We start from the raw sequence: 11,826 nt of genomic DNA on the forward strand, positions 1-11,826 counted from the left end.
GTTATTCCAGTGGGAAAATATTGATAAGTATATTTTAATCTTTACTTTTAATTTTAAATTAATTTAAATTATTCACTTAAATAAATAAATAAATCCGTTGAGGTCCTGATATTTATCACGCTCACAAATGTGGCTGCACTTAAAGCTGTGAATTAGCCGAAAATGACGGCCGCAGATTATCCGAATGTTGCTTTGTCGTTTGTCCGTATTTAGAGCCACCAGTGTCACACAGTGTCAGAAATCACGTAAGCAAGTCCATTAGAGAATGCCGAACACCTCCAGACAGTTTGAGGTGAGTGTGAGCTGATTTCGGCAGCAGATCACACCATAATTAGCAGCTACAATGACCAGTTAGCTAGATTAGCCTCGGAGCTCCAGTTTACAACTACAGAAGCAGACTTCAGACCACAGGCATGCGCTTGCGGGGCAGCATCGTGTTCGTTAAGGCGAGAACCAGGTCTGTTGTTCTCCTAATTGACATTTTAGGGCACAAAAATGCAAAGCCTAATCCTGAGCGCTAGGTATTGCTAACCTGCTGTGAGAGATTCAGGGTACGAGCAGCTCAGAGTACTACTGTAGTGTATGATGAGATTTACTGGCCTGATCTGTTCATCTCAGTCGATCTCTTCACCTTCTCAGAGTATATGGCTGCCCACCCATCCGGCCCGGTCTGTTAGAAGACAGGTTAGAAGACTGGGGTTCCTTTTACCTGCGTCAGACCAGCTGCAACCCATCAGACTGACCACCAGGCTCCTCTGCCACCCGTGTCGCCCCTCAGACTGACCACCAGGCTCCTCTGCCACCCGTGTCGCCCCTCAGACTGACTACCAGGCTCCCCTGCCACCCGTGTTACCCACCTGACAGACCACCAGGCTCCCCTGCCACCCGTGTCGCCCACCAAACTGACTACCAGGCTCCCCTGCCACCCGTGTCGCCCACCAGACTAATCACCAGTCTCCCTTGCCACCTGTGTCGCCCACCTACCAGACTCCTCTCCTACCCGTGTAACCCACCAGACTGACTACTAGGCTCCCCTGCCACCTGTATCACCCACAAAACTGACTACCAGGCTCCCCGGCCAACCATATTACCAACCAAACTGACCACCAGTCTCCCCTGCCACCCGTATCGCCCACCAAACTGACTACCAGGCTCCCCTGCCAACTGTATTACCAACCAAACTGACCACCAGGCTCCCCTGCCACCCGTATCACCCACCAAACTGACTACCAGGCTCCCCTGCCACCCGTGTCACCCACCAAACTGACCACCAGGCTTCCTACCTGCCTATTAACTATGTTATAATTTACATGGACTCTTAACTCTCTGCCACTATTATTATTATTACCACCATTACTCACATTACTCTGACCATCTCTACTACGATTATATGAAGCTACCAGTCCAGGATGTTTATATTATGATATTAAGATGATACTGCAGACCTGAGCAGTAGAACACAGTCTTATGTGGTGATTCTGTGACTATTATTAATAATTTATAAACAGTTCTGACCAGAGGAGGACGGGTCTCCCTTGTGAGTCTTGGTTCCTCCAGCTCTGAGGCCTTTGGCTGCTCACTGGGGGTCTTAGGTTATTATGTCTTGTTGATCTTACTGATTCCGGATTCTGTAAAGCGGCTTTGTGTAACGGCAGCTGTAAAAGACACTATACTAATACATTTAGATGTAAAAATGAAAAATTACTCAATTTATCCCCTAAAAAACTCTACGCCACTCATTCAGACTTCACTGTGTATGTTCCTGTGGTGTCTCGGGACTCTGAGAAAGCTTAAAAGCTCAACCACAATTCATTACACACGCATTTTACACACACGCATGAATCATCACCTGCATGCTTTCTTTCCTAAACACAGTGAGGGTGAGATGTGCTCATGGCTCGGCTGAAAGATGGCCTGAGTTTTGGAATGCAGCTGAGCCACTTTCTTTGAGCAGGGCTGCGGCGACAAGCCCACATTTCCAGCACAAGCATTCACATGGGAGGGTGACTGTGAGTCAGACTCTCTCAATCTCTCTCCCAACCTCTCTCCATGGTCCCTTACCTACTCTCATTACCCTCCTTTTTATAAACTGGCCCTGACCGCATTTACTGGTCACCCAGGCATGGCAAGCTTCATTGTACACTTTTCACTTACTGCAGCCCCGAAAAATAGATCTAGGGCCACATTATGGTGTCAGGAGAGGGTCACTGAATGCAAAATTATAAATGAATAAAGAATAAATGTACGGAAGTCTTGCCTGGTCCTGAGGGGGGAATGTATACTGTGTGTATGGCTAGCAACCAGGAGGTTGTGTGTTCAAATCCCAGAACTGACTTGGTACTCCTTGTTACTTATTGTAATGGTAAAGGTGCACGTATTTGTCACTGTACTATGTACAGCGAAATGCGACCTCTGCATTTGACCCATCTGGGGTAGTAAACACACACACACACACACACACACACACACACACACACAATAGTGAACTAGGGGCAGTGAGCACACACACACAGAGTGGTGGGCAGCCAACTCCAGCACCTGAGGAGCAAAGAGGCCCAAAGAGGCCCAACAGTGGCAGCTTGCCGAGCCTGGGTATCGAACCCATAACCCTGTCATCAATAGCTCAGAGCTCTAACCACTGCCCCTTGTATTCCTTCTCCAGAGAGAAAGAGGCTGACCACCAGACTCCCCTGCCACCCGTATCACCCAACAGACTGACCACCAGGCTCACTTGCCACCTGTGTCAGACTAGCTGCCCACTCTCCTGCCACTGCTACCTGCCTAATGACTATGTTAAAATTGACATGGCAATTGACATTTATGCTCTCTGGGCCTCCCGGCAATGGATGGCTATGGCTTCACCAGAGATCAAACAGACGCCTTCCTAATCATAGAGCTAACGCTTAGACAGCTGCGCCACTCCAGAGCCCCAAAGACTATGCAATTATGGCTAAACCCGGTGAGGAGCTCCTCACTCATGCTAACTCTCATGCTAACTCAATTACGAGTACAGTTAATGGTTACTAGGGAACACTGTACACTTACATTCATGCTAACTGTACCATTAGCACAGGTTTGGCTTGTTATTACCCATGTTAGAAATTTATAGTAAATGTGCCCCAAAGCGTGGCAAAGTGCTGTGGCTCGCTAGCATGTTTGGATTGTGTGTAAGAAGTATGCCATCTTGGGGTGTGTCTCCTGCCTCTAATGACCTGATGCTTATAGGTGTTGATTTAATGCCTGAACAAAATAGAAGACACTGCAGATGGCTTTTGCGCAGCAATGTACACCAATCAGCCATAACATTAATACCACTGCTTATCCACAGTACCTCCCGTCAAGGGCAGCAAGTGAAGAAACAGGCAGTTCCTGAAGCTGTCGAAAATGCTGAAGCAGGAAAAATGGACAGGCGTAGGAATCTGAGACACTTAATAAAGGCTTGTCATTTCAAAGTAATGACTTAGCATCTCAAAATAGTGAGAATATCTCAAAATAATGACTTAGTATCTCAAAATAATGACTTAGCATCTCAGAATAGTGAGACTATCTCAAAGTAATGACTTAGTATCTCAAAAACAGGGAGAGATTTCAAAATAACTTAACATCTCCAAATAGTGAGATAATAGTGAAATATCTTAAAATAATGACAGCAATTCACTTAATAAAGGCTTAGCATCTCAAAGTAATGACTTAGCATCTCAAAATAGTGAGAATATCTCAAAATAATGACTTAGCATCTCAAAGTAATAACTTAGCATCTCAAAATCATGAGATATCTCAAAAGAATGACTTAGCATTTCAAAATAGTGACAGCAAATCACCTAATAATGACTTAGCATCTCAAAAACAGGGAGAGGAGATTTCAAAATAACGACTTAACATCTCATAATAGTGAGATTATAGTGAAATATCTTAAAATAATGACAGCAATTCACTTAATAAAGGCTTAGCATCTCAAAGTAATGAGATCTCAAAATAATATATATATATATATATATATATATATATATATATATATATATATATATATATATATATATATATATTCATTCTTTTAAGAGGCAGGAATGGGCTTCCATAGTAAGCTGTGGGTCAGCAAATGGGTAATTTCAGCCATTAAGAGCTCATCCGTCATGCTGTGATTTCTCATCTTCCAACATACTGAAGCTCACTGTGGCCAAAATATTCTATTTGACCTGTATCAGCCCACACAGCATGTCTCCAGTGTGCCTCCGTCTCGTTTAGATGCTCCCTGACCACTGCTGAGCCTTTAGGACTCACTACAGGCTTCCACTGAAGGCCACATTTGCACAGGTGAGGCTGCACAGTAGAACTGTAGGCCATGCAAAACCTTCCTGAAGGTCTTCTGCACTCAAGTAAAATGTAGAAGAGCGTTTCCTCTTGAACTTCATGCCTTTTGGAGGCCGCCCGAACCGCAGCATTCCACCGTCTAACAAAATAACCTGGGAGCTAAAAGTTACTGTGTTGAATACTCTGCATTCATTCATTTACACCACAGTGCGTAGGCGTGCACAGGACATACCACAGGCCCACAATTTACCCTGGCTCCTCAGTGAGGAGCTGTGGAACGTGCGAAAGAATCCTGCTCATGGTGATAAAGATCTACGCTGGAATGGTGAAGAACACAGGCCAGAAGAGACAGTCAGAGGAGGTCATCAGTGCACGGTGCGCCAAATGTTTGGAGGACGGAGGTGAGTGGAGACACAGACAGTATGAAGACATGTCAATCACAAGCAAACGTCTACAGCAACTCTCAGTAAATCAGGAGTCTTCACACTGACGTTCATTCCCACATTTATTCACCACTTAACCATTCCATTTTCCAGATTAGGCCAACAGATTCAATGGTGGTCACAACAGATAACGTTTACTTTGCTTTCGGTTTGGGCTAATTAATAATACTTGCCCCCATTTTGCAGTTACAACATTTTTAATTAAAAAGAAAACCAATTGAAATAATAAAGAGAATTAGACAAAACTAAAGATCAGTAAAATTCACCAGCAGTGTTTTGGGGCAAATAAGCCAACAAAAGATCATTTATTTAAAAAAAAAAAAGAAAAAAAAAAAAGGGAGGGGGGGTGTACTTATTAAACTGGTACAGATGACTGGTACTGGAGCAGTCGTGAGGTGACACAGGAGAAACTTGTAACTTTGGTTCTAGACACCATGAAGAACAGCAGCACTTGTCTTCTGCAAAACAGAGTCCAGACTGAAGACAAGTGGCTTTCTTCCTTTGTTTGGAAAAACCTCAAAGCAGTGTTGCTTCTGACTAGCCTAGGCCCATATTTACCCCTTCCGTCTGAGGAAATGGTCTTCAGACTCAGTTCAGGATGAACAGATACTAAATCAATAAGATTTAAGTGAACAAGTGAACAAGTAGTGGACGAGTAGTGGACGAGTAGACACCAAATGAGGGCACGGGAGCTCAGAAAGGTTCAACCTGCGGTCTAAAACAGCCCTCGAACCCTTCTTCTCTACGCCCATTCATGCTTGGAGAAAGTAAGCAGATAAATAACCAGCGCAGCTTAAGTTCCCTGCTAAAACAAGCCCAATTCAGCAGGTTAATAAGTGTGTTTGAGCAGGAAGGTGAGCAAACTGCAGGCCTCCAGCAGGCTGCCATGCTAGCTCACCTCCTCAGTAAGGTTTAGGAGGCGTGTTTGAGCAGGGAAGTCGCCTCCAGGGCTGAAGCTGAAGACCCACGGATCTACCCTACCCTCGTCTACTGAAGTCGGTTCATTATTGGGTAAACAGGGAAGGTGTGGGTTAGTACTGGATGATGCGAGACGGACAGAGGTGCTACCTGTGGTACAAAATGTGTGTTGGAGATAAGCGTTGACCATCGATTACTGACGCTTGTCTCGGTTCAAAGGAAGATCGGAACGTCCTGGCATTGTCGTGAACCCCGTCTTCCTGGATGATTGACAACACGCAATATTAGACATCCCAGAACCATCCCAAAGTCAATGCGTGGAGTCCATTCAACTGTACACTTGCTGGCTTACTCGTGGGCTTACCTGACATCAGAACTGGTGAGCTGACATTTGGGGTCGAGAGGTTAAAATGAGACAATATTAACGAGATACTAAATTAATTAGGTTTCAGAACAGTGAGGAGGGCTACAGGCGGAGAAGCTCAAATGATGACGACGTTGGAGCACAGACAGGTTCAACCTGCGGTCCGAAATTGCCCCCAAACCTTCTTTATGATTATAACCAGCATAGGTTATTATAGAGATCGTTCCCCACCGAAACATGCCTGACTCAACTCCTCAGAAGGTTTGGCAAGCGTGTTCGAAAAGGAAGGTGGCCGAAACGAAGGCCTCGAGCACCAGAGGTGGACTGATGACGTAGGTAGAGCTGAAGCGATGTGGTGGAGCCAAGCAACTGGGGAGGAACATGAATTTGACGCCAGGCTGATACGTGCGACACAGGGTCCCAATAGGGTCACGGCTCTTGGGCTGGACTGATGGGATGTACCATGATTGTGCTTGGTTTCACCAGTTCAGCCTATATTATTTTAGGGTTAAAAATGAGTCATACGGGGTTCCCAGGAGATTGAATCCCAGAAATGATTACTGTGTTATTGGTGAATTATCAATAATGGTCAATATATATATCCATTCACACCATTATACCATTCATGCCCTAATCAGCACTGCTCAGCTTAGCGCTCTCCCTTCTCAAACACAGCTGCTAGAACCTGATAGTCAGTCTTGTTAAACGTGGAGACCACTGACTACACGGTGTTCCAGCCCTGAAGGCCACAGTTCATCACATTTTGGGGATTTCCCTGTTAACACACACTGGATTCGGCTCAGCGGTCAGTTAGCAGCTGTATGTGTGGTCAGTTTAAGGAGGGAAAATCACCAACCTGTGCTGAACTGCAGCTCCAGAATCGGACACCCCTAGCTTGGCGTTTCACCACTCACGAAGGACCTGATAATCGAATGGATTCTTGGTGAGCCAAGGAAACCCAACTCTGTTGGAGAGGAGTTTGGCCCTCAGCTCTGAATTGAGGAGTTCAGAATCTGCCCCTAATGGATGTATTCATCTGCAGACTAGGCCAGAGGTGTCAAACTTTGGTGCTGGAGGACCAGAAGCCCTGTAGAGATCAGTTTCTATCCTCCGATTTGAGGAAGAGCAGCTAATAATCTGTGATGAAAAAAGATCTCTACAGGTTTCGGCTCCTCCTGGTCTTGAGTCAAAGGTTATTGATGACTGATGATTTTAGAAGATGATTTTAAAAGGTTGGACAAGGAACAGGTTTTAGGAGCAGCTACAGATCAGATCCAGCTCCAACTTCAAGCTCAAAGCTCTCCACTTGCGGACGCCAGAGACGAGCCGAGCCGAGCCCAAGCCCGAATCCCAGTTTAGCTGCCGAAGCCAAAGATGCCCTTGATGTAGCCAGTGAGGCCGCCCTTGCCCTTCTGCTCCACCTTGTCGTCCAGAGGCGGGAAGGCCACGTGGTTGAGCGCCAGGTCGAAGAACAGAGGCTTGCACGGAATTGGCTGGAAGTCTGGAGGAAACTGCACCAGGTTGGGCTGCTTTCCCACAAGGGAGGTGTCGAGACGGAAGGTGTCGAGTCGATCCGAGAGAGGCTAGGAAAGGAAGGAAGGAGTCACAATAATTCCATTATTAATTTTTTGGACATGTGCGTCCACAAACTTTTGGACATATGCTAAAGAAGGCATTCAGTTACATATAGTTGCACCCATTGTTGACACATATGTGGCAATGCATAGAGCTTGTAGAGAGGTACTGCCAAAAGAATAGGACTATTCTCTGGAGCAGATGAACATCATGACTCTATTGACACCATGCTGCCTAATGCCAAGAGTGGACTAGAGGAGGGGTATAAAGCCCCCCAGCATTGAGGAGCTGTGGAGCAGTGGAAGAACTGTGTTCTCTGGAATGATGGTTGGTGGAGCTCCATCTAGTACTTTTTGAATGAGTTGGGGTGGTGGTGATCATCGTCCAACATCCTGACCTCACTAACACTCATCACTGAACGCAATCAAATCCTCACAGCAATGTCCTTCAAAATCAATAGAAAGCCCGAGTGGACAGCAGAGACAGTTACTCCAACAAAAGCAGGAGACATTCTTATTAGTACATCTGACTTCTGAAGAAGCAATGAATGAGCAGGTGTCCAAATACTTTTTCCACCCACGTGAACGTGACCTAAATATTGTCCATTAATGGAAATGAGCTTTATTGTAGCTCTCTTTTACTTATTAAGGATATTTAAACATTTTTATTTTCCAAATCCAATGTTGGAATATTCTTAATAATTAATAATTAGTGTACTTGCATTATTGTCCTATTCTATTATCATCATTCTATCATATATAAGATTATCTTAAAATAACTATAATATTACTTATAGCAGTTATTAATATTACTTCTGGGACAGAACATCATCCCAAAAAAAAAAAAAAAAAAAAAAAAAAAAAAAAAAAAAAATATCGTTATCATGACAAGCCATAGTAATACACACAAACCTCGTATCTCCAAAATAGCAACAGGAGGAAAACAATTAGTTCATTTTAATGGAAGTCGATGTAAAGACTTGATTCCAGGTCATTTTGGAGCATTTCTATTGGTCCATTCATTGTGAAATTCTGAGACGACGTAAAGAACTACTGCTAGAGTCACATTACGTCAAAAATGGCCAAACTGGATGTTTTTGAGGGATGTGATGTATGATCAAATCTCACCGATTTCGATAGAAATACAGCAAACTGATATAAACTCTGGACCTAAGGGTTAAAATGTGAGAAAGGAGAAGTGAGAGTTGTGCGTCTGTATGGTATGCGAGTTGTGAAAGGACGGAGATGTGCAGAGGTGAGTGACAGTATCACTGCGTTTGTGTAGGCGTGTGTTTATAAGCACAACTGCTTAAGATGCCACTTTAGGGTGTGTGTATGTGTGTGTGCTTCAGCTACCCTGGAGTAGTTTCTGTGGTAAGGCAGCAACGGATTGCGCAATCCCAGCCGTTAACTGGATGTCCGCTTAATCGCAGGACTTCAACAGAGCGCGATTCGACGTCAAGCGATGTAATTTAGTGAGACTTCAGAATCAACAAGGGAGGGAGAAACGCTCCACTGAACAGTGAAGCCCAGAATGCTAACGGTACCATTAAGCAATGAACTGTAAAAGTGGCTAATGATGCTAATAATGAACTGAACCCAGTACTTACTAGTAGTTTTGTGAATGACCACATCTACTACTAAAAAAAAGCTACGCTAGCAATCCGGTGAAGCGGTTTGTGTAGCGTAATCTTCAGAACTTTTTCAGCTCAGAAAACCACAATAAAGACCTGGGTGTGATGCTACATACAGTATCATTTACACACAAAACAAAGACGTTAAGAAAATTAAGCTAATCTACATGCCACTAGACTATTAAAACCTTGGGTCTGAAACCATGCCCTGTAGCTGCACACCCTACACACACACACACTTACTGTTTCTGCCCAGCAACATTCCACCGTTCTCCACCCATTCCATAGTTTTTATAATGCTAACACCAGGCAATGCCAAAGCCTCTACTCTCCTGCAAAAGCCTTACACTAGAGTGTAGAACACTGCAGTGAGGATTCCATGGCATTCGATCATGAGAGCATTTAGTGAGGTCAGGTACTGATAATGCACGATCAGTTATAGATCAAAAATGCCACTCAAACTTATTCCAGAGGTACCAGCTGTCTACTTCTGCATGTGTAGTCCAACACTAAATCTGTCCTTAACTCAAAATCCCAACTCTCAGCATTGTGTCTTACCATGTTGTCCTTCACTTGCTGCTGAACAGGTGCTTCAGCTACATCTTCTTTATCTACAAAAGACCACAAACAAAAGGTCACTGAAGGATTCACTTAATCCCATCCCCCTAGACACATCCCATCCCATCCCCCTAGACACATCCCATCCCATTAGACACATCCCATCCCATCCCATCCCCCTAGACACATCCCATCCCCTCCCATTCCATCCCCCTAGACACATCCCATCCCCTCCCATCCCATCCCCCTAGACACATCCCATCCCATCCCCCTAGACACATCCCATCCCATCCCCCTAGACACATCCCATCCCCCTAGACACATGTTGGGGGGTAGTATGTTTCACGACACCACCACAGACATGAGGACCCACCCAAGATGGCAGCTGCCTGAAGGGAGTATTTCTCCGCATTGACCTCGGCAATGAGCTCCTGGACATCGGGAAGGTCCTTGTGTGCGACAGAGAAACAGAAGAAGGTCTAGTAAAGCATCTAGTAAAGCAATGACATTCTTAGCATACCACAAGTCAGTCGAAAAGAGCGGAAAAACCTGCAACTATCAATCATCCACCACTATCACTTATGACAATACACTTTCATTCATCAGAGGTCAGCCAACACCCAGCGGTGGCCCCTAAAGACCCATTAACTGGAGAAAACTGCACTGAATTATTCAGTGACTATTTTAAGGAGCTGTTACCGTTGCTAATTGGTGGATATTCAGTGTTGAGCATCACGGTCAGCCGCACGAACATGCTCGATATGCTGCCTTGATAATAAATGCAATCAAGATTAGACAGTCACAACTGCTGTAAGAATGCTGTACCTTGAGGCTGTTATTGAGATTTTTGGCCTTGGATTGAACCTCTCTGGCATATTTCAGGACCCTCTCGTACAGAACCAATGCCTCGCTCCACTTCTTCACAAGTACATACGACTGAGCGATGAAGAAACACCTGCAGAGAGGCACAGAGAGGCACAGGTAAGACAAAGTAACAGACTATTAGGTGGTCAGACACTGAGTGATGTAGCCAGGCTGACAGATGGGTGAATATATGAAGGAGTCGATGGAGAGACAGATAGATGGGTGGACAGATGGGGGGATAGGCAGCTTGGTAGATGGACAGATAAGGAAAATGGTGGAAGGATGAATAGATCGATTTATTGGTAGATGAGATGCACCGATCCGATACTAACAAAATTAGCTGGATCGGGTATTGGATAATTCGTCTGATCCTAAGGAACCGATCCATTTACTGAACCAGATTCTCGCACCGCCGGTATTTTAGACTTCATAACCCATAACCCATTCACAGATCACAGCAAACAGCCAAACACCCCCTCTATCTAACCAGCATGGTGCCCTCGAGCCGCCATCAACCATCAGCAAGTCTTCCATATCAGGAGAACCGAGAAGGGAGGAGCTGCTCGCTCCTCTTTAGTCTCACAGACTTTGAATTTCAGAAGAAAAGTTCTGAGCCCGGACAGCACTGAGCCGAGGTCCAGCACAGTTATTCATTTTCGTGACCAATGATCAGAAATTGGGTTCATTTATATCAGTGTTCATTTGTTACAGTTTGTTTTAAGTTAGTAAAGTAATGATTATGTCAATCCTGATGCCTTAAGTCTCTCCCGGATGGTCAGATATATGGTTTATTAATTTAACAATGTATCGGATTGGTATCGGGAATCTGCCGATACGCAAATATTATGTATAGGTATCTGTATCTGAACAGAAAAAGATAGATCGGTGCATCCCTAACTGCTGTTCAATAAAAACCATGCATCTCCATTTTTCTCTGTTTTTAGTTTTCTCTATGGTTTGAAGCCTGTAGCTGCTCTCTACACTGCGTCACTAATTCTGGATGAATAGACCAATAGAAATGCTTTAATTACTGACTCCAGATGCATGTTTTTAATTGGACAGCGACAAAATATAGATTGGTAGACAGGCAGGCAAAAAAGATTGCTGATGGGTACATTGATAGAAGGGTAGATGGAGGAGATGCAGATGTACAAATGCGT

At 44.6% G+C, this 11,826-nt stretch overlaps 1 protein-coding gene across 1 annotated transcript in view; it reads right to left on the reverse strand.

Annotated features, from left to right (window-relative positions):
- Positions 1 to 4,798: 4,798 nt before the first annotated feature.
- The window catches only part of srp68 (signal recognition particle 68), a 17,085-nt gene continuing 10,057 nt past the window's right edge, over positions 4,799 to 11,826 (reverse strand). Inside the window, exons 13-16 of the mRNA XM_072683407.1 lie at positions 10,628 to 10,757; positions 10,176 to 10,251; positions 9,803 to 9,855; positions 4,799 to 7,619 (exon numbers count right to left, since the gene is read on the reverse strand). Coding sequence (XP_072539508.1) covers positions 7,392 to 7,619; positions 9,803 to 9,855; positions 10,176 to 10,251; positions 10,628 to 10,757 — 487 coding nt within the window. The 3' untranslated portion in view covers positions 4,799 to 7,391. The remainder of the gene's footprint in view (positions 7,620 to 9,802; positions 9,856 to 10,175; positions 10,252 to 10,627; positions 10,758 to 11,826) is intronic.

Source organism: Salminus brasiliensis, chromosome 7 (genome assembly GCF_030463535.1).
Source record: "Salminus brasiliensis chromosome 7, fSalBra1.hap2, whole genome shotgun sequence".
Taxonomy (NCBI): Eukaryota; Metazoa; Chordata; class Actinopteri; order Characiformes; family Bryconidae; genus Salminus; species Salminus brasiliensis.